The sequence below is a fragment of the Strix uralensis genome, chromosome 6, assembly GCF_047716275.1.
Source record: "Strix uralensis isolate ZFMK-TIS-50842 chromosome 6, bStrUra1, whole genome shotgun sequence".
In the NCBI taxonomy this organism is placed as follows: domain Eukaryota; kingdom Metazoa; phylum Chordata; class Aves; order Strigiformes; family Strigidae; genus Strix; species Strix uralensis.
The window spans coordinates 1,046,297-1,069,407 of NC_133977.1; the positions used below are offsets into that span (position 1 = coordinate 1,046,297).

General features: G+C 50.8%; 1 protein-coding gene across 31 annotated transcripts in view; it reads right to left on the reverse strand.

Moving 5' to 3' along the window:
- Positions 1 to 23,111, reverse strand: part of PCBP3 (poly(rC) binding protein 3) — a 61,814-nt gene that overhangs the window by 18,726 nt on the left and 19,977 nt on the right. For 16 of the 31 annotated variants that reach the window (XM_074872404.1, XM_074872410.1, XM_074872432.1 and 13 more), the window contains 8 exons: positions 11,977 to 12,048; positions 11,664 to 11,687; positions 10,646 to 10,678; positions 9,873 to 9,989; positions 9,354 to 9,485; positions 8,945 to 9,073; positions 6,040 to 6,183; positions 3,058 to 3,099 (listed from right to left, as the gene is read on the reverse strand). In XM_074872404.1, the coding sequence (XP_074728505.1) occupies positions 3,058 to 3,099; positions 6,040 to 6,183; positions 8,945 to 9,073; positions 9,354 to 9,485; positions 9,873 to 9,989; positions 10,646 to 10,678; positions 11,664 to 11,687; positions 11,977 to 12,048 (693 nt within the window). Of the gene's footprint in view, positions 1 to 3,057; positions 3,100 to 6,039; positions 6,184 to 8,944; positions 9,074 to 9,353; positions 9,486 to 9,872; positions 9,990 to 10,645; positions 10,679 to 11,663; positions 11,688 to 11,976; positions 12,127 to 23,111 lie in introns of all 31 variants that reach the window. The other 15 variants (XM_074872424.1, XM_074872420.1, XM_074872418.1 and 12 more) reach the window with 4 other exon arrangements.

Below are 23,111 nucleotides of genomic sequence, written 5' to 3' on the forward strand. Positions count from 1 at the left end.
TACCCGAGGGACCCCTGCCTGGCAGAGGTGTGAGGACTTCCAGCCTCTGCCTGCTCGGGGGAGAGGTCTCGCCACCCTGTGAGAAGAGGCGCACGCCCACCTCTCCATGTGCAGCACGGAAAATAAGCGAAAGGTGTGCTATGGCAGGTTCCTGAAGAAAGTCAGCTCCGGATAGGGCCAGGCATGCCACTGTTCCTGCAGGTAGCAGGGACATCAGCATCTGCTGGTTTTAATTTAAGAACTACCCTGTTTTCTACCAAATTCAACCCATGTGCACCCTGTTTGTGGAGCTCCTCGTTACAACCAGTCCCACCAGCAGGACTCTAGATGAAACCTCCCCCCTCTTTGCTGGCACTGCTGAGGAGCACCGGGGAGGCAGAGCTCCTTGGGCTCCAGCCGTGCTGTGGGGCAGGAGTCCCACTTTGCCTGACAGAGGAAACACCAAAATCCTTTCTAATTGTGGTCTAGCATATTTTTAAGACATAGTTTGGATAGTGGTATTTAGCAAACGCCCGTAATAACAGTAATAAAAAAGCCTACAAGACGAGAGGATGGCTACATCTAGGTGTTAAAGTGAAAGCTGCTTGCAGTGCATGAAACACCTCCTCTCCCAATTCCTGTGGAAAGCTGAAAGCAAAAACCTGAAAGCACTTCTTCAAACTCTGGTTTTCCCCACGCATCAGAGGAGAGTTCCCCCACTGGCACTGCTGGGAGGGACAGAAAAGGACAGGACAGGACAGGACAGGACAGCAGCACTGGGACCAACATACAGCGAACCGAGCATCCCTAGGTACCCGTAGCAACGCCTGGTTACATCTCATTGGATGCCAGCCTGGTGCATACCCAGGAGTGATGCCCTGGTTTGGGAGGTTTCCTGCGCTTGACATTTATTTCACTCCCAAATGCACCCGACTCCTGACTGCTATGGCTGTTCTTTCATCTCCCACTGCAAATTTTGTGAAGGCAGGTAGCTACACATCGCATCCTGAATGTCTTACACGAGCACTTGGTCAATGCCGAAGCCCTTCATGAGCCAAAACTCCTACGGACCTGGGTGAGCCTTTCCCAGCGGAGAAGATCAAGGCAGGATCTTGCCTTTCCCAAGGCAGGAGCTTGCATTTTAGCTTTGGCATTCGAAATTCTGCCCGCTCTGCAGTCATGGGTCTGCAGAAGGCATCCGCTAAACACAGACACCTGTGACAGCAAGGGCAATGCCCTAAAATCATGTTCAAGAGTGCACTGAGCAGTGTTTAAAATGACCAGTCCTTGCGAGAGAGCTATGAGAGTAAGGATGGAGCACATGGCCCCTGTACAAACAACTTCTTCCAGATCTAGGCATATCTGCTGGGAATAGGGCAGAGCACAGCCAGCACATGTATGAAATGTATTTTATTCCTGTCAGAGGAATATAATAACTAATATAATAACTAATATAATACCTAACCAGAGGAATATAATAACAAGGAAAACACTAAGCTGTCACCACCACTTGCAAAGAAAAACTGTGACAAAGAATATATTGATCTACCCTCACTAAATATGCAGGTTTATTTATTTATATTCCACTTAAGGAGCAAAAGTGAAGCCCACACAATTAAGAATATTTCTGAGGAAACATAACGTCAGACTATTCAAAGTACATTCATACTGGTGTCGCATGGAAAGCCAAAGCCTCAACTAAATGGAGTGAAATCACTGCTCCGAAGATCAAAATCCAGCCTACAGCTCCTAACCGCTCCCGCGGGGAGCGCGCATTCATGGTATTGGACAACCTTGCCCCATTCTCAATCACGCAAAAAGTAATCCCATGATTTAATACCCAACACGCCCATCAGAAAGAGGAACACCAAGCTACGTCAAACTCTTCCCATGCATGGAATGACTGGAGATGGCTTTCCACCCAGATCACACCACTTACAATTAAGCCGCATCCCCAGAGCGGCACTTTGTGCTCAGAGCCCACTTGACTCACAGGTGTGCCAGCAAGAAGGGGCCTCTGCAGTGGGACTTGCCAAGTATTTTATCCCCTCTGAAACACATTTAGAAAATCCCAGCTTTTTCCAAGAGTTCCTCTGCACGTGTCAGCCGTGACAACTCCAGAAGCTGAGCAGCTGTCTGCTGATGCAAAGGAGCTGCTGGCATTGCAGTGCTTCGCTGCTGCTTTTCATAGAGAAATCCTTTAAAATAGACTCGTTTTCTCTTTCTTTTGGTACTTTTACATGCAGACATGCCAGCAGTTGTTCCCTACATGTCCCCCCACAAACGTGCTGAGGCTCCCTGACCCAGCCCAGGCTAGGAGCCTGCACGAGCATCAGCAAAGCCCTCTGGCGCTGCAAGCCTGAGCAGTGCCTGTCTCGACACCAGACAAAGGGGGGACATTGCCCGCGATGCTCCCCTCCCTGGGTGACTGAAAGCCAAACCTGGCACGACAGCCATCAAACCCAGGGTGACCGCTTTGCTCCGGGGTGCAGAGACCTCAGCAAGGTGAGATCCAGCAGCGCGGCAGGATCCGCATCCTCTCCATCCTGCCGGGGGACACGGGAGGTGTTTGGCCCAACCTCAGCACCTGCTCCTGAGTCACCCAGAGGAGGAGCCCCAAGAAGGCATGTCCCCCTGCCCAGGCTTCAAGTCAGAAAGCACACACCGCTGGAGCTCTGGCTTCTCCCCACCCCATCAAGGAACTCAGCACCCAAATAAGCCCTTGGCTTACCAACATTTTAAGGACAAGGGAGAAATAGAGAGGAAAATATTTATTTTTCCCTTTCTTTGCATGTTTTGATCATTTTGAGGCACAAAATGCATAGAGTATGGTTTGTCTCAGAACAAAGGGATAGCACTGAACAATGCAAACAATTTAGCATCAGGCCAAGTCCTCAGAATTAATAAAGTTTAGTGCTAACAGGTTAAAAGACTATTCAAGGTATTACGGATACTACACACGGCCAGTTACTTTGAAAATGTGCTATTAATATTATTGTCTAATATTAATATTATGTGAATTAACAGTAGCATGCAGGTGACATAAAAGGGTATAAGAAAAATAAGGGTAAAACTCACATCCGGGTGTGGAATAGCGTATTGTCCCTGAATTGTATAGGCCTGCAAAGAAAAAAACACACATTATTAGGGCTGGCAGGAGGTGGTGACAAAGCCCCATGCCTCCACAGGGACTGCTGTCCCCAGGCTTTGCTCCTTTCTGCCTGGCGTGGGCTAAATGCTGTGAATGCAGGGGCTAAAGAGGAGCTCAGCTCCCACCCTGCTCTGCCTGGGACCCTGTGTTACCCCCAAATAATGGAACATGGGGAGCTGAGCATTGTGACACCAGCACACCTCTCCCCTCACTCCACTGCAGGGTGTGGGATCTTGAATTTTGACTTAGCCGGCTTAATTTTGAGGCTGGAGGGCATGAGGGAAGAAGCCCTTTCCATGCGCACCCCCCTGGCTAGCCCAGGGAAAGATCCCCCCATGCTGCATTAAATTCGCTGGGCCAGCGAGTCCTTGGGATGGGAGGGAGACGTACTCTTTCCATCAAAGCTGGAGCACGCTGAGCTACCTAACTTGATGGGCTTGGGCTCAGTTTGGCTTTTCCAAAAGGAAGGAAACAGCTCTTTAAAGGTGCCAGATTTGCATGGAGTGGGAAGACTGGGCTTCTCTGTACAAAAGATATTCATGAAAGCAGAATTATCTGTTTAGTGGATGCACAGTAACATCACCACTGCCCTTTGCAGCTAAACGAGATCCTAGAAAGCAAACCAGTGCAGTGAGTCTCTCCATATTTTCAGGTGCACAAGTCTTAACACGCTTTACATCTACCCAGTATGTTCCAGTGCTCTGCTGGGGGAAAGGCATTGCTGCGCAGAGAGCCAGCTGGGCAGCACTGTGCTGTATCCGCAAGCATGGAGAGGGCTCAGGGACGGACTGCCTGCACTGCAATGCCTTTCACCAGCTATAGCTGACAAATCCATGCAGATGTCTGCTAGGCACATTGTTTAGTGTTTTTCCCATCGTTTGTACCAATCCTTTCTCTTTTGTAAATAACCTGAAAATAAGCATCACTGTGGGTACAGAGCCAGACACTAGAGAGCCCAATATTTAGGACTTAACCAGCTAGCAAAACATATCTCACTGGTTGACACATTTTTCAGATGATTCTGAAAGAAATGGCAAAAGAGATGGATAACACTTTAAAAAGGGAGAGTAAAGATAGCCAAGAACAATAAAAAAAAATCTCCTCTGAACCTTCTGAAAACTTGCTGCATCATTTGCAAACAGCAAAGCACTGTGTGAGGAAAACCCCTGAATTCATGGAGGAAGGAGGCAAAGCCCCACGCAATCCCCACGCCTGCTGGCATCCCAGCTCGATGGGGACGTGGCAGAGGCCACTCTAAAAGGTTCAGTCTTTCCTGGCAGTTTAATTTGGTGGTTGTTTGTTTTTGGTTTTTTTTTTTTAATTTATTAGAAATATTGATTAGAAAAAGCTAATTAAAGGCAGGAAGGTGTCTTGGACAGATGCAGACCCGCCTGCGTGACCCTTGGCTTTCTGACATTGTGCACGGACAATGGGGCTGATCCAACTTTGGCAGCTGCCACTGGCCACCACATCCCTCAGCCTGCTGAGCTCCTGCAAGTCCAACCCACCCCAAGCACCCTGCAGCACCACTGACTGCCACCTGATGTTCTCTGCCCACCCGCACTGTGCCACCCCTCAGGCAGAGCCAGTGCTCCCTCGGGAGCAGCAGGGAAGAGCTCTCATTTCAGAGATGGTTGCTTCTTCCCGCAACATCACTTCTGCGCAAGACACCAACCATTCACCAGAAGGAGAAATGCTACCTCTATCTTACTCTCCCTTTTGAGAAGATAAGTTCACCAAGCAGATGGACTCAAAGCTCTTTTCCAGGATGGCTGATCAGACCAAACGACACACTCCTCCTGATGCTGGCAGTGACTAAGAGATGCCAATTCAGCACACGGCCTGAAATAGCCTGTGCTTTGGGCTTTGTCCTTCTGCTATTTATTATGGTTGGGGAGAAATGAAATAACTTGTGTGGAGCTGCTCTGGATGGCATTAGCTGTAGCTTCGCGGTGCTGGCTCTACCTGACTGCTGGAGCTCCTGGGAAAGTTCCTGCTGGTGCACCACAGCATGGTGGCTTCTACAGGCAGGTCCTCAGTCAGCCAGTGAGGTGAGTAGATGAGGTGGAAAAAGCAAGGGTTCAAGTCCCCTCTTTAAAAGCAGTTGCCTGCTCAACTCCTCATTTCATAAATGACACGCTGCGGGAGCTGATTTTTGTTTGCAGAACAACCACCAGCTCCCACGGCACATGTGCGCTATGGTTATCCTGCAAAGGAAAAATCTGCCGTTGCTTCCTAAGGGTCTCTAGAAGCACCACATCATGACTGCAAGCCTGCAGCCCGACCACCGTGCAATGTCACTGAAAGCAATGCAATGCAGGCTCTCCTGCGGACAGAGCTAAGGCCCAGCTTTGCAGCAGAGGTTACGGGAATTTCAGGGGAAGAAGCACCCCAAACGGGCTGAGCACCAGTGATGTGGACGTGACTCTTTCATGGACACTGTCCTGAACAGAGGCTCAGCAAAGTCCTGGGGTGGCTTGGACGAGCCCTTCCTATCTTGGATCGACTACAACTATGCGAAGTTATTTTTAATTGGACTAGAGATGCCAGAAAATAAACACTTGCGGCCACCGTGAGAGCATGGCTGCGGCCTCTTGTTCAGTGAGGCTTTTCACATTTCCTCCTTTACAGTGGTAACTGTAAATACTGAATTTCTAATGAATAAATGTCTAATGAAGAAAACTCCAGTGCACAAACTTCTTGCTGCACAAGCACCCAGCAGAGCTAATACTGTTTCCCCTGGCTGCCCTTTCCTTATCCCCCAACAGCCATCACAGGATCTAAGCCATCTCCCTGGGCTTGCAAACTGCCAGTGGTTCTGCAAAGAGCTTTCAGTCCACCTGCCGTGGCACACAACGGATGGGATGACACCATGCAAGTCAGAAGGCAAGAAACCTGAGTGCACTAACGGGCAGCGGCTGGTGCTGCAGTAAAAGGCTGAGGTTGGCAGTGGAGGCTGCAAGCGGGTCGGCTCTTACCTGACCACCTGCAAAAATGACAGGGGTGGAGGCGGGCTTTGGGCGGTAGGGAATGGTGGCACCTTTTGGTGGGGACTAGGAAAAGGGACAAGGAGAGGGAGAGAGAACATTAGAAGAGCTTTCCTGAAACGGCGGCAAAAAGAGTGTTAGAAAGCACCCGACAGAGCACGGCCCCCGGGGCCACCGCCAGCAACACCCACACCAGGCAAACCGCGTTTCTGGACAGGAGGACATGGGGGGAAATTGGTGTTTAATGGACAACAAGGACAGCCTGGGGTACGGGAGATCCCCTGACAAGACACAGGCCCCTATATCACTTCCTGGACCTCCACTGCCTCCCTCGCCTTCACTCTGCTCTCTGCAAACTGGTCTAGATCTAGCCTGATGCTTGAATGTAGTACCCTCTTCAAAACACCCTGAGGAGACCCTCAGGCAGTGAGATAGGGAGGTACACTCACGGACCAGGCTTTTTAATCCCTGGCTGCCAGGAGCGTCCTTGTACGGTGGTTTTCTCTGCAGCCTGAGAGCTCTTGCACGTTGACGGCCTGCCCTGGAGTCATACCAGTCCCACTGAGCACCAGGAGCTGTGGCGTGGCATCGTGAGCATGGGCGTCAGAAGGAGTGAGCAGCCAGTCTAAGTGACCCAGCACAATGCTCAAGCTCTTTGACCCCTCTCATCTTCCTCACTGCCTCAGGGAACAGGGCCACCTTCAGGACTTGGTTTGGTCTATTGCCACTCAAGCTGGGATGTGGGTGGCCGTGCAGCAGATGCTGAAAAGCACCTTCATTGTGGTCTAGACCTTCCATGCCCTGGCAAGACAAGTGGCAGTGATCACTTTGGCCAGAGTGCTGAGCTCTGGAGAAGCCAGAGGCTGAAAACCCCTCTCAGATGGCAACACCAGAATTTCCAGAGATCTTGTCCTAGAGCTGCATGGTAGTAGTGTTCCTTGTGAGCAGACAGACAGATGCCAGCAGCAGAGGCACTGGGCAATATCCACTCCCAGACCTCCTCCTGCGGCAGCGTGACCCACTACAGCCCCGCTCTGGCTGGGCAGGACATCTTGCTCTTTGCTGCTGTGGCCTGACCAGTCCCTGAGTAGGTCCAAGCAGAAGCTTGATGGTACTTGATGCACATCGAACTGTAGTGATGCATCTTGCTGCACAGTGCATGGGCTCTTCTCACCCAAGTTATCTCTGTCAGTTTTCTCTTGAACATAACTAACAGGCCATTGAAGAGATTGTGGAGGTTTCTAGGGATCAGAAGAACTTTCAGATAAAAGCCTCTAGGTTCTACCTGAAGTGAAATGACCAGGCTACTGCTATGTAAAGATAGGCAACATAAATTATGCTATCTCATGGAAAATTTTTCATTTTTTCTGTACATTCTTCTAGATATCCACTTGTAGCCAAGTGACGTATCCAAATCTTCCTGCTAAGCACAGGTCTGCAGGAAAGCTGTACGATCAAAGCACAGCCTCTATAATCACAAACCTGCTTTTTTTTAATTCTGTGACAAATCTTGGAGGGGATGAGTGAGGATTACTGTGGTAAGATAATTTAAGACTAAAAGGTTATGAGGAGCATCTCTGTGAACTGTTAAAGTCAGGGGACTTCCCACATTTCAGACTGCAAGAAAATTCATGAGTTTTTCTCTTTCCCGTTGCTGAGTCATACAGAGGAGCAGCATCCCTTGCTTTGGTCAGTGAGAACAGTAGTCATGAAAGACTGTATAACACACCTGCAAGCATCACCTTGGGCCCATCTCTGCCACAGTCCAGAGCACAACCTGGAGTCACCGTGCAGCTAAACTGCACTCCTCTGGCAGCACGGTGTACCTGCCTGAGCATCACTACCAGCAGCAGTGGGTAATGTGGCTCATGGCAATTCCTCCCTAGCTGTGCTGCTGCCAAACTGAAGTTGCTTCCATTTGGTTTGGTTTCACCTCCACCAAGCCTTGCTGTCTTTGTCTGAAACTCTTGCAGCACCAAATGCTCTCCTCCCTGCCATGAAAGGGCAGTGGTGTGCAGGCTGTGCGGCAAGGCAGAGGGGTCTGACATCGGTCTGTGCTTGTCTACCTCTGGGAGACACCAGGAGTAGAGGGTATCACCATCCTGTTGTCCCAACGTGTTTCCTCCTGGAGCTTCTCCTATCTGAAGTAGCAGGTGTGGATGTGGGGCACCTGGCCATGGTCATCCCTGGCAATAAGCCATTGGTACAGCAGCATCTCTCCATGGAAGAGATCTTCAAGCTCCGCTTGTCAGCATTTCTCCCAGAAAACGGCACCCTGGACACATGTCCATGCACCCTACAGGCCATGCTCTCCACCAGCCTTCCTCACTGCCCTTCCTGCTGTGCCTCACTGAAGCCTGGATTTGCGCTCCCAGTGTAGGGGATGCACTGGCCTTCTCCCAGCCATGGTCCTCACGGGGCCCTGTGAGGCCCATGCAGAGGAGGCCAGGCACATGGTGGAGTGGCTGCAGCCCCCATCCCCTTCCCATGGCACTCTGGGTGCTGCTGGGACACCAGGCTATGGCTGTCCCAGCCTTCCCAGCCTCCTCCAGCACCCCTCTCTCCCAAAGCCACCCTGTGCTGTGACACAAAACATCTCCTTTGGGGCACCCGACCAGGCAGGTTTCCAGTGTGGGACTCTAGAAACAGTGGACAATGGTGGGGAAAACACACTGGGTGGGTTTCAAACGGAGGTACCAGGAAATGAGAGTGGTCTGACAACGCATGGTGAAGTGTACGAGAGACACACCCCACAGCTCCCAGCGCTGCTGTGGTTCCAGCTGGGTTTTTTTCCTATGTACTTTACCCCCTTTGTTACAGACTGTACCTCCAGCATCACCACACAGATCTGTTTGACACACTGGATAATTGCGTCGGGTGTCCCCGAGATTGTCACCGCCCGCTCCGTGGAGTTGGGCAGCATGTCCCCCGCCACTTGCACCTGAGCACCTGTTGACTGGAGACAGAAAGAGAGAGGAGGAGAAATCCCACAGCTGAGTGCCTTTCCTTGCAGCCAGCTCCAGCGCCACGCGCCTCCCAAGAGCTGCACTGCCCTGCACGAGCCCAGATGCCTGCATCCGCAGGAGCATGCTGGAAAGGTCCCACGGGATGCTGCTCCTACATCAGCAGGATCATCCTGGGAAGCAGCATGATGCATGATGCTAGCAGAATAAGGATCCAAGATCAGCTCCGAGGAGCTGCGATTACATGCAATGATGAAATCAAGTCTGACTTACCTCCCTGATTTCCTTGATCTTGGAGCCTCCTTTGCCGATCAGTGAGCCACACTGACTAGCCGGCACAACAAGTCTCAGTGTCACTGGAGGTTTGCTGGTAGCAGTGCTGTTGCTCATTGAGTTGGTTATGTCCTTGGGAAGGAAGAATGCAACGCATCAGCCCTTGGTACCTGAGCAGACCCTGCCAACACAAATTCCCTGGGCCAGAAAAGAGGGGTCATGGCCCCCAGACTGTGGCTGGTCTCTGTCTGCAGCTGCATCGCTGTGCATCCCTGCAGTTAATTAACTATGAGATCTCTGGGACAGTTCACTGAAGCTCTGTTCTTGCCTAGTTAGAGATGTCTGTAAGGTTTTGTCCAGCCAGGCATCACACATGGGTTGGAGCTACCCATGCCCATCTGCACTGCTGGCCCCAGCACTGGGCATGCCGGAACTCTGCTCGGCTGGTGGGCCACCCAGGGGTCTGGATGCAGGCCCTTTTACTCTGCCTCCCTGGGGGAAAGGGCTCACGTTGCTCACCTCCTCAAATTTGTAGGCGATCATGGCAAAAGCCTTGAAGATGGCATCGGTGGGGCCAGTGATGGTCACAATTCGTTCAGGGCAGTTTCCCTCTGAGATGTTGATCCTTGCCCCGCTCTGGAAAAAGAAGGGCAGCCCTGGAATAGCCACAGCCAAGCAACTCACGGGGATGTGCCGGAAGCACAGTCCTTCCTCTGGGTCAGGTCCTGTCCCAGCTTGGTCCCTTGTCATCCTCTGTGCCAGCCTCATGGCATCCCATCTAACCTTAAAAACTCCCATACCTGCCCCCCGTGGTGCTTCCAGCGCTGCCTTACCCTGACCCTCAGAAAGGGTTTCCAAGCATCCGCTTTGCATCTTTTACTGCAATGCAAACCCACACAATCAAGGTAAGACAAGCTCATGGCATCGTTATAAAAAGAAGAGTGTTGCTTACAGATCTGATAACTCTTTGGTAGCTGCAGGCACAAAGACCTTGGACAAACTCAAGCATCTTACGAGTGACTTAATTTCAGTGTTTCATTAAGAGCGAATTCTTGGCTCTGGAAAATTTCCATTAAATGTGATAGGAGTTTGTTTGAGTATGGAGTGAGAAAACTAGACCAAAGACCTCTGAACACAGATGGCTTGCGTGTCCTGACCCTGGGACCTACTGCACATATTGCACAGGGCAGCTCTGGCCGCTGTGCTGTCTGCTGCTGGACAGGACAGCTCAACAGCCCTTCCCACTCCTCTCCCCTTCTCCCACAAATAATTTTTCCGAGCAGGTTCCTCACCTCCTCACGCATCTTCTTCACGGTCTCTCCTTTCTGAAATAAGAAGCAGAAACACAGGCTATTACTAAAAATTCAAGACTTCTACCTTCAAAACAACCCTTCCAAACATGCATCTCTCTAATACGTGGCAACACATAGCCAAACATTTGGGCAGCCTGGTCCTCCACCCCCACATGATGGTCAGATGCAGAGCTGAGGGTGTAAGCTGTTGTAGTCCTGCTCCCTGTGTCTGTAAGACATGACAGACAAAACAGCTACTAATGCACAACTTCAGCCTCCACCTCCATTTCTATGTTTCCTGTTAGGAGGAAAAATGCACAGGAAAAGCTCAGAAACTCATCAGGTGTTGAGAAAAGCTGGCACCTCAGAGTGGCTTTGAAGGGCAGTTATCTAGTAACTACAGAGAGATCTAGTATCTTTATACCCAGATATAAAGCAGGTACAACTGTGAATCTTTCCAGGGATGGACAGGCTGATGGAAAAATAAGGTGCAAGCATATAGAAGAAGGTGCTTGTACTGCAAATCTTTGCTACCACAAAACTGTCTTTTAAAAACACCAAAACACAAATCCTATATAGCCAGGACTTTCCAAACCACCACGGCAAGCACCAGGGAGCAGAGCACCTCGTGAAGCTTTTCTGCACAAGCTAAGTGGTGTCCTGTGGCCTCAGAGGGAAGTGAATTTAAATGGGTTTGCATGACATTTCTTAATCTCTCTTAATGAATCTATTTAATTAACACATCAGGGCAACATGATCATAAACACCCATTTGTCACCACAATGAAGCAGCTGGAAACGGCACTGGATAAGTTTGGTGGTGATTTTTTTTTAGGGGAATGGTCTTTGATCCCTCTGTGGGTCTCCGATTGTTTCTGTCTCACAAACCCACAGACAAGCTCGTGCACACCGAACATTTAAGGGACATTACAGGGAAGAGGTGACTGGCATCTACCACACTGGAGGCAGCAAATCGTGCAGGCAATAACATTAAATACACATGTAAAAGACGTCCTTACCTTTCCAATGATGCTTCCAACTTCCTACAAAAAAAAAAAAAGCCAAACACAAAGGAATTACATTACAAAAAGTGAAGACAACTCAGCCCAACCCCATGATGCAGCAAAGACCTGGTGCACGGTGTCCCCAGCAGAAGGACAGGGCGGGGGGCAGGCACGAGAGGGGCCAGGAGCACTGTGCCACCGTGGCACCCTCCCCACCAGCAGGAGGATGCCTGCTCCCTGCAGCCTGGGGCTGGCTGGACCTGGGCACAGCTGGAGCAGAGGCACAAGAGGGAGCTGCGAGGAAACCCCCTCACCGGGAGCCCCTTACCTTGCCATGCATTAAGAGCCGGATGGTGAGGGTGACGTTCAGGCCACCTTCAGAGACCTTGGACTCCATTTCCTACCAGGGGACGGGAGACGTGTGTTAGCTGGGAGGGCAGCCCTGGCGCAGAATGAGACAGCACCACGGCCGTATCACCTGGGGATAGAGAGGGAGAAAGGTTTTCTCTCAAAACGGGCAGGTTTCCTGATGGATGGAGCTGGCAGAGCAGCAGGGCATGGGAAAGCCACAGCTGGGGGAGCTGTGGGGAGATGTTGTGGGCCGAGCACCTTCATGGGTGCAGGTCAGGCTGCCTGCTGGGTGCAGGGACTATGCTGGGTGCGAGCCTGGGGACAGCCTGTAGCTCTGCCATGGCTTTCCACCACATTTATGCAAAAGCTACTGCAGGAGCAAAGACTCAAGTGTCCAAGATGGCACAGCCAGATGTCTAGCCCACACCTGCATGAGCCAAAAAGCAGCTGTGCCCAGCTGAGCGTGTGGATGCAGGAGCAGGGAGTCAGTGGAGCAGCTTGGCCAAAGACTGATGGATGGACTGGGACCATCCATCTTTAAAAGACCCAGGACACCTAGCTAGCAAACCGAAATTCACCATTTCAAGTATGAATGGGCATTCAGAAAATCAAAAGCCAGTTTTTCAGTAACCAGGAAATATCTGACCCCAGGAGCACAAAGTGGGAAGGATGGAGCTGGTGTCCCAATTGCTACACACCTGCGTTTTCATCCCGACCTGTGGGCACCCTAGCTGGGCACTGGGTCTCAGGATCAAGCCATTTCCAGCCATTCATGCTTTGCATGGATCTAACGAAACCTCTGCGAGTTTTCCCTCTGCTGTCATGTTCCTTTCCCTTCCTATTCTCTCCCTTTCCTCCTCTGCCCTCTAGAGGGAAAAATGCCACTTAGTTTTGAAGGCAGGGGAAAAAAATCGCAGAACGGCAACAAATCCTTCCTTTTTCTTTCCTGACACCTCTTTAGTAGCATGTCTGCGTGTGGACCTGGCATATGAAATGTCTCTGCAGCCCACTGCATGGGGTCACCAGTCCTGTCTCAGAGGGAGGTGCCAGCACCCTTCTACATGCAGTGCTGAGAGATCTGTAGCAATTCTCCCCCATGTTATTTAATCCCTCAGTATATATCAGATGGGAGATTTTTCATCCTGGTCACAAGCATCTGGAATTTTCCTTTGCTCAGACGTGGACTTATCTGACCAAAAAATGGGAGGTAAACCAGTTCTCAAATATTGCTTTAGTGCAAAGAGGCAGTCGGGATGAATAAACATGCAGCAATGCACAAATCATGGCTGGGAGATGGGTTTGATGTAAAACCTCTTCCAAGGGGCTACTATGAAACCCAAAATGTATAAAACCCATGTGGTTAGCCAGGAGACGGTGTTCCCACCGAGCTAACAGGAGACCAGCTCACTGGGAATGAGTTTGCTTATAACCTACTTGGAAACGCTGGTCTTGAGGCCACTGGATGTTACAAATGAAAAAAAGTAAAATCCTCACAAGAAGGATAAGAAATGAAACGTGTTGAAGATGTCAAGCCAAAAGGCACTGTTAAGGGTGGGGAGGAGAACAACATTTCTGAGGGAGAAGGTGACAACGTTAGGTACCAGACTAATGGGAACAGGCTGAGACACGATAGCACAACGTGCAAGATCAGGAACTTTCTCTTTCAAAACTGAGCCCACTGCAGGTGAACAATAAAGGAAAATGAATAACTGGTTGTGTTGGTTAACCCCAGGCTGACTCCTGTGCATGGGAGGCAATGCTGAAAAGGTTGAACGGGCTGATTTGTGGATGTCAGCGTTCCTAGTGCTCCTGATGTGCCAGGAGACAACGTGCCTGCACCAAAGAGGTGCCCTCGTTGCACAGGGGGACAGCCATCCCCAGGCATGTCCTGCCCCAGGAGCAACCTAGCCCTGCCACAGGGAAAGAAACAAAGCCGTGACACCACTGCAGCTACCCGTGAGGCTGGTGCACGCCAACACAGTTTCTGCAGCTCCTTTTCCCGGCTGATGAGCATCCTCTGACAGCACAGCCAGAGGAGGGTAGAGGCTGTTCCCAGTTGATGGTCAAGGCATATTCACATGCAGTGGCTTTGCCAGCAGGGTGATGGACCCCAAAGCCCAGCTGGGTGGCTGAGGTGCTCTAAACCCAGGCACATCCTTGTGGCAGCAGGACAGCTGGCAGTCCCAATGAGGTAGGTCACAACTTGCCTGCTAAGGACCAGCCAAATTCGCCATTTTCTTTCCTACAGTGGTAGTGCTTATCGCGGGAGTGTCTGCCATCCCCTGCTCCACATCCCTCACAGAAGGAACCCTGCATCAGACCATTATGTAAATGTTTCCAATTGATTGAAAAAGTGGGTCATGTGTTAGCCAAATGCTTCTGGCTTTAAGATTTATCAGCATTATTAAATTAAACACGCTTCATGCTCCAGTGAGCGGGAAAGCTACATTGGCCTTTTCTTAATCATACTAGTGAAAGGTAAGTATTTTATATGGAGGTTCATAACCTCAATGGAAACGATGGGAACAATAGAGCCGAGGCATTTACCCTGGGTGCATGCCTCCCCCCACAGCCCTCATTCTTCACAGACAAAGTGCTGGGAAAAAAATTATCCCCCAAACGCCATTTTGAGCATTTCAGAGCATTCCCTGCCTGGAGAGAGACCCATCTCGGACCCTTCCTCTTCACCATCATATTCTGCCTAGTTTACAGCAGCTCTGAAATGGCTTCTTTGTCCATCTACTTGAAAGCCCTGAGGACACCATTATGTCGAGTCTGACGGATAGAGTAAATCCAGAGTCCAACTCCAACCCAGTGCAAAGCAGGTGCAGCCCTGCAGAGGTCAAAGACACAGCACTAGGAGACAGAAGTGTTGTGTTTGGCCCCAAAATGGAAGTTGCACAGCGAGCCAAGCGAGGCTCTGCCAAGCATCACGCCTGGGTAACTGCAGATGGAGGACCAGAGCAGCATCCTCCCATGCACGGCCATCGCGAGGAGCAGCCAAATGTCTTTGCACTGCAGTGAGGGGAGTTCTGCAAGGTGGGGAACATGGTGTCTGGTGCTGATGTGCCCCAAAACAGCTGGATAATGTTATTCCAAAGGATGATCCTACTGCAGAATAAATAGGTTTTTTTAATGCAGCTGCATTTTGGGAGAGTGCTTGGAGAAGGCATCATCAGTACTCAGAGCAATCTGATTCTTCCTTCTCCCTTGGTTTTGAGATTAAATATATTAAATTCTGGGAAATTTCCTTAGTCTATCAGAGATTCCCTATGTCTGAAAAAGTAGCTGAAGTACCAGTGACCAAGGAGAAGAAGAGGAAGGAAAACGAAAACCCAGAACAGCAGAAAGACTCCTTTTCTCCATGTGCAAATATACACTGATTTTTATCCTTTCCAAAATTTTAGAGGTCGCAGCTATTGCCTGGGCTGGTGGTCTTGCGTTTATGCTTGCTGATACCTCACAAATACTCATACTCTCCTAAAATTCCAACAAAACCTTCTAATTAGGGGAATTCTGAACACCGTGTATTAAATTAATTTAATACCATGATCATCTCCCAGATGGGAGACAGCATGTGAAGCAGAACAGGGGGAGGGAGACTGAGCTCTAGGCTGGACTTTGTTCTCCAGCCTGGTTTCCAAACAGAAGCTGGAAAAGCAGATGCTGGGATCCCCACAGCCCACTCCAGACAGGCGATAGCAGGGGGCTTGGCTGAGCTCGGGCAGAGCCGGTGCCTCTTGCAGGCATTGGGAGACATTGCTGGCTCTGTGCTTGCTGAAGCCAGCCCTCCTCCTCCTCCTCCTCTTCCTCCTCCCATGCATCCCCTTGGCCTCCCCGGGCACGTTAGCCACGCGCGAGCAAGTCCTGCGGCGCAGCTCCAGCAAACGCTGCCTATGCCTCCTCTGCAAATGCCCAGTGGAGAGCCAAGGCATCTGCTGCCAGTACTGGGGGGCAGCTCCCCCGAGACAGCCCCCGCTGCCCCGGGATGCAGCAGCAGCAGCCTGCATGTCAGACAAGGTGGCTGAGGCTCTCATAAACAAGCTCCATCACAAAACGGTTCCTCTTGCTTTGGTGCTAGCATTGCTACTGCCTGCGGATCCCAACTCCAGAGGGAGGGTCTCTCTTATCTGCACTAAAGTCACCCTGGTGCTTCTGCGACATACGGTCCTGCCAGAAGACAGACGACACACAAGGTAGAGCTTATTTGGTAGATTTTGTCATGGAATATTCTCATCAGCTTTATGGAGATCAAATGTCATTGCTTCATCTAGGTATTTGTTTTGGGGGACAGCAAGGTTTTTTTCAAGCTGCCTGAAAACAGAGAGGACAACTCGGTGCAAAAATGTCCCACAGGCATAACCCACCCCCTCCCTGACAGGTTTGGATGGAAAGTTCACAGGCACTGCCAAGCAAACTCAAAGAAGAAAGTCTCCAATACCCCCCTTGCCCATCACACGGCCTTCAGAATGTCGCATGTTGTTGACAAGTTTGGTCAGTGCAGGCTGATAAACTCCAAAACCTTGGAGCCCTGTTGACCAAGAACCCTCGCTGACCTGTGCAGGTAAAGAGCAATGTGCCCGGGGCACCGGCCTGTACAGGGATGTTGTGCCACTTGCCCAGAGGACTACTACCCCCAAGACCCTACCCTGGAGCATCTTGGCGGTTGCTCAACGGCAATGCTACCCTGAAAAACATCCAACATGCTTCCCAGGCTCTTTGGTGTTTCAGCAGCCCCACCAGCAGAATGCCAGGTATTGAAGACAAAGCTTCAGTGTCCTTCAGCACACTGCAATACGCTACGGCATGGCCCAGATTTCTAATGTGGTTGGCAGACTTTCATGCTGGGGATTAACATCTTGTCCAGAAAGTCCATCACTCAAGACAACATTTTCCATTGCGAGGGAGGTAATGTTTAAACACCTCTGACCTCTCAATACCTCCTTCACAAGACTCAGACCAGCATTTTCTGACCCTTGGAAAAGGAAAGATGTGCTAAATGTAGAGAAAAGCAGGAAAGCCAGGAAAGAAGCTGCTTGTCCAATATTTTGTGCTTTTTAGCTTGCTTTCCTGAGGAGCACTGCCTGTCCACCTGTGTAAGCAGGAGCTTTCTCCCCACTCATTTCCCAGTGACTTGATCCTGCCATTAAGACCTAATCCGGCGATTTCAGCATTACGTTTTAGTAGCTGGGAAGCACCATGATGCAGCGAGCTCAGGATTATGACGACAACACAGTCTGGCCTCATCAGGACAGGGGTGGAAGGAGAAAAACCGCTATGGCAGAAAACCAAAGCCAAGCATTACCTTAAACCCAGGCTCCAAATGCAAATGTATCAGCCACCAGCAGGCTTCGGCTGCCAGAAGATGAAGCCGTGAGAGGACAGCAGCACCATCTACATGAGTGACACCAAATGCCATTTTGCAATAAAGCTGCATTTCCAGCTGCTGCCATTTTCCACAGACTGGAGCAATTTTGGTTGACCTTTCCTCTGCTTACTTTCCATCTTCAGTGGAAATATTTTAGATATCTCTAATCAAAAAAGAAAAAATATATCCCCCATGCTAACTTGGTATATCAGCCAGTAGTATATCCTCGCTGCCCACCTGCCCTTCATCTTTCCAAGCATCACGGGAGACAAATGTCCCTGCTTCTGCCCTCACAGCAGGCATCTCTGGAGGCTTCACTCTCAGTCACCTGCTCCCATTTCCCTGCTCTCCTCTGGATGTCTCCATTCATGGCCCAGGCTGTCACTTGTTGGCTGCTGACAAGCAATTATAACCTGCCTTCTCCTCCTTGCTTGTGTGCACCAGAGGGCTCTTCCAGTCTTGCTCACCTCTGTGCCACTTACCCCAATTACTACTGCAGGGATGCACCTTCCTCTGGACCCTCAGCTCCCTCCCTTCCCCTCTCTGCTCTGCTGGCTCCTCTGCCCACAAATGCAGTGCCAGGACCACCAGAGCAACCTCTCCTGCTTCGTCATTTGCTACCTCCATGCATCAGGTGGTCTTCTAACTCCTGCTTCTCCCACCAACCTCTTTGGTGGCTGCAACTCTTGGGAGCTCTTCTCTATTTCTAAACAATTATTTCCTACCACCCTTCTTGTCAGCATGGTTTTCTTCCCAGATACTCTGCCCTCTAAAGATCAGGGTTGGTTTTCTACACTGGGAGAGACAATGGATCTAGATATTGGTATTAGCCAGAGTTCAGGAGCAACTGGTACGATGACCCATCACTCCAGTCCTGTCACACAGCAGTGGGCTCAGCCACATCCCAGCCAAATGCACACCTCTGCTCTCAGACCAGCCCAAAGATGTGCTAAGCCTGCTCTCTCCTCCAGGAAATTCCCAGCTGCTTTCCTGGGTTTCTCCTTCATCTGGTGCACCCACAAGCTGGTATCAGGCTGTGCATCCTGCTTTGGGTGTTGACCATACCAGCCTCGTTTGCCTCTGCTGATCCACCTTATATTTGTAGGTTTTTAGTGGGGTTTCACCCACTTCAGAGTGATTTCTGACCTGATGGATAAACCAAGTGGAATAGAAATGCAGCATCGCATACCTCCAGCACAGTCCAGGAAAACTGGCAAGTCTCTATAACGAAGAGTAGCATAAACCCCTGGCTCCAGTCTGTGGACACTGGAAAACCAGGGAGGGATTCCAGTGAGAGTCCCTGCTCATCCTCTGAGCACCGTGTGGTTCATCGCAACAGTTAACCAAGACCAGCAGCAGCCACCCACAGAAGTGCAACCCTTGCACGGCTGGTGCATGGGTGTGCAATCATGCATGAAATCAGAATCAGGCCCCACATGTCAGATGGTGTTAGTCTCCACCTTCTCTAAAGCAAGCCCGGTCTGAGGAGAATGACTGGTTTGTCGCAATGGCAGTGCCATTATTGCAATCATTTTTGTGAAGGCTAGCAAACAAAGCTGTAGCTTTTCCCTGTCAATCTCCCCAGGATGAAGGTCTTGAACATAATTTCATCCCATGCGACAGGACAGCAGGGTGATAGCACCTACCTCTTGCCCTGATACATCTGCAGGAGACAAAATTTGGAGGCTTATGTTAATTATTAGGTTTGGAGGAAATTTAGGTAGCTGTACCTGAGAGATATATCTGCAGAGATCTAAAGAATGCAGAATTTCCATTCATTCATATGAGCCACTGCTGTGTTGCAAGCAGAGGCTGGGCACACATCAGAGAGGGAAATTCAGTGTAGTAGGAGCAGACTATTAGATGCCCTTGTGCAAGCCAGGAAACCCTGTCTGGGCTGATTTCAGGGCTCTTTCATTGTGCCAATAAAAACAGTATTTTCAGTGAATGTAAAGCTGCTTAAGTCAGTGTTAGGTTAATGGTTGGACTAGATGATCTTCAAGGTCTTTTCCAACCTAGATGATTCTGTGATTCTTTGAAGTACCTCAGAAATTTCGCCTCATGAGGTGATGAGAACCAATGCTCCTTGCACTACTCAGTTGGGCCCATTGCGACTCAGTGGCCAAGAGCATCCTCAGATGTCTGTGAGCCTTTAGCAGGTGCTGGGTGCACTCAAGATCCTATGTGCTGAGAAAATAACATTTCCTGGGATAAGGAAGGTCACTCTGTCTCATTTGGTCTGCCAGCAGATTCAGATAAAAATGACCCATTACAGTTTTTTCTTGAAATACTGGCTGTCCCTCCATGCCCAGGCCAATGTTTTGGAGAGGCTGGGAGCAAGGGGCCCACAAGAGCTGCTGATGGACCACTGAGGACCAAGCGTTTGCCTGGTGTCCGCTCAGCCCAGGTGCCCTGGTCATCTCAGGAAGGCAGAGCCAGCAGCACTGCATTGCACCCCCAGCCTGGACCCTGCCGTGGGGCTCAGCACTGCAGAGCAAGGCGGATTCTATTGCAGCATCTGAGCAATAGGAAAAAAATCCCAAGGCTTTCATGAATTAGCTGAAACAGCACCGCCTTGCACTGTGGAGACCGGGAAGATGACTACTTCAGTGCCACGCTCCACATCTGCACGCCTGAACATGCAGTGGGACACGGGAAACACCACTAGCAGTGCTGCTGAGGGCAGCTGGGCCACGCCGCTGGAGAATGGAGAAACTCGTGTGATGTGAAGGAAGCCATGGCACCTCATCCAGCATTTCTGCAAGCACCAGCAATAAACACCCCCTGGGAGGAGCCTTCACAGAGCGGGGAAATGCCCTAACGGGTAGTACAGGTGTAGCAGTAACAAGGCTGTTAATACTATCCTACATGGCATTGTCCTGAAAGAGCCAGGGAAGCCTGGGGCAGATGAAATCATTTGAAGATGGCTGAGAAATGCTCTAACCCCCCATGAAATATTTATCAGCAACATTCCTGTTAAACTGCCAGGTGACAACCCAGGTGGGGGAAGCTCTTGGAGAGCAGAGCAAGAAGCCAAAGTGAGCTTGGCAAAAGGGGGAAAAAAAGATGCAGTTCAGCAAGGCAAAGTACCAAGCTTGGCTGTGTGCAATTAAGTGCACAGAAACAGAGGAAGAGCTCTCCATTCACCTGAAAATGACTGGGAGTGACAACTCAACTTGCAGGATCTGCAGAAGGAAACCAAGAATGACAAGGTGGGTCTTTACAAGAGATCCAGCCAGCAGAGAGCAACCCCAGATCCTGGGATCAGCAAACACGGCCCACAGGGAAGGGCTGGAGGAACCAAGGCTCTGCAGGAGAGGTAGGTGGTGGGAGATAGGGCAATGGTCTTGAGTGAGGGGCTTAAACTGTAGTGAAGAAGATCCAGGTCAGGTGCTGGAAAAGAGCTTCCCCACAGCTATGTGCTGTTGGTGACAATGTTATTCTGGCAGTCATCATTGTTTAAATCTTACAGACATTTCCGTGTTTGCAAATAAAGCTTATATCTGTTGGACAACTGCACTCATAACCTTGACACTGAGCTATGCCCAGGGTCGGTCATGCTTCAGGGATGCACCCAATTTATCCTTTTTTGCCCCCAGACAGAGGCTAAGGAACAGGACCCAGAAGACACTGCCTCGCACAGGGAGATGCCTCAACAGATGCCCCAGGGATGCTCTGCTGGGGCCGTGCAACCTCTCCAAAGAACCCGTGTCTTGTCCAAAGGACGCCAGTGCAGCCAGCATTGGAAATACACCCCTCTGGAGATCGAGGAGTGAGACAATCAGATAGCAGTCCCCCGTGTGTCAGTTTTTAAAGGGCCATTTTTCAGGGCAAGTCCAAAGGACGCCTAAAAAAAGGATGCTCATGGCCATACATCCATGCCTGCTGCTTATAAAGGAGAAGAGACCACGGAGAGCTGTGTGGACCTCAGAGGACAAGCGGCTTGTCCTCCAGCAGCCTGGAAACAAGAGGGCACCGGTCTGCAAAGAGCTTCAGGCACACTCCTGGTGTTCTTTTAATGGGGAGGGGGGTGCAGCTGAGAGGAGAGCACCTCCGGGGTCTTGGGAAAGCAGAAAGCAATGGGCACGTTTATCCCACTGCCATGCCAGAGACTGCACAGCCTTAGCCATAACCTCCAGGAGGTAACTCAGTCCTCACTTAAAAGAGCTGAATGGACTTAACCAGCACAAGACTTTTGCCCATGCTGTTTCTACACCACTGCTGTACAGATGCATGCGTGGCCTCAACACCCACAGAGCAGGCACCAAACCACACCATCACTATTTTTCTTGACCAGGCCACCAGGGACATGGCCTCTTTTCCCCTCATCCCTCTCTCCACCTTGGCCCATCATACTGTACACCCTTTCAGGCATCCTGGAGAGCTGGGGCCAGGGGGCATCTGCTTCCAGTGCATCCTCCAAAACAGATGAGGATGCAACCAGGAGCATCTCCCACAGTTCAGAGCAGCAGGCATCCTGCGGCTCCCCCATCCATGACCACCGCACTCCCCTCCTCCAGAGCCTGCTGGCTGCCCTGGCTTTAATCCTGCAGGCAGCATCATCCCAATAATTTCCCCCCGTTTTCAATCTACTGATCTGGGGGCAGTCTACAAATCCCTTCATCCTGAGAGCGAAGCAATCTACTGCCTCATCTCATCCCATCTCCATTTCTCTCTCTCTAATCCCTGGAAACAGGGACAAGGCTCGCAGCGCATGGGCTGCCCTGGAGGAGTCTGTCCAGGCGCCAGTGGACAGGCAGACAGACCGACCCAGAGCACACAGGGGCAAACAGAAGGTGCCAGGTCAAGACGGGCAAAGAGCCTGTTATTTTGCCCGTGCTCAGTCTCTACAAAAACCAAGATTTAGCTGATGATTTTTTCTTTTTTTTTTTAAGTAGATGGCAGCCCAATGCTATGCTGTGCAGTAAGAAAGATGGGGGGTTGGGGCTGCTCTCATGAATGCCACTGAACTTGTCAAAGTACCTGGGGTAGGTCCTAGACCCTCTTCATCCAGGGATGGGGGAAGAGGAAGTTCTTCCCATTCTCCTCCCTGCCCCACACTCCCCACCACGCTGGGGACATAAGGACAGAGTACAGTGTCATTCTGCTGGTCGCTTCCACGCAAAATGTGTGGCCACCAAGTGAGACTGACAGGGGAGCCATGACCAGCCTGGCCCCATAAATCCTAGCTCCTCCAGGCTCAGGACTGGATGCAGTGCTTTGCTTGTGCTGTTTCCCCACAAGCCTAAATCCATGACTTTCACCCTGGCCATAGATGCTCCTTGGGAATGGGAGACTGATGGGAGACATGGAAAGGGAGACACTTGGGGTCTCTCCCTCCCCTGGAGAAGCAACTGGCATTGCTCAGTCAGGACCGAGCAGTTTGGTCGGGATGCAGCACTAACCCCATCCTTCCTTTTTCAAGCATCCATTCGCACAGGGCTGGACTTAGCAGGGGTAAGTCCATGCTCGGTGGCCACCACAAGGCCGTGTCCTGCCTGACGCTGGCCCCAGCCAAAAGCACCGCAAGGAAGGAGGATGCAGGGGTGGCATGTGACAAAGCCATCCGGCAGCCGTGTCAGCGGTGGAGCCGGGCTGCATGGCCCCTGTCCTGTGCTCAGTGGTGGTTGCTCTCCCCGGGTTTGGCTGGCAAGGAGGAGGACGGGGGCCCTTTGGTGGCTGGGGGTGGATCGCTGCTGCGCCATGCTCAGACCCTGACAGCAGGCTCCAAAACTGTCACTCCC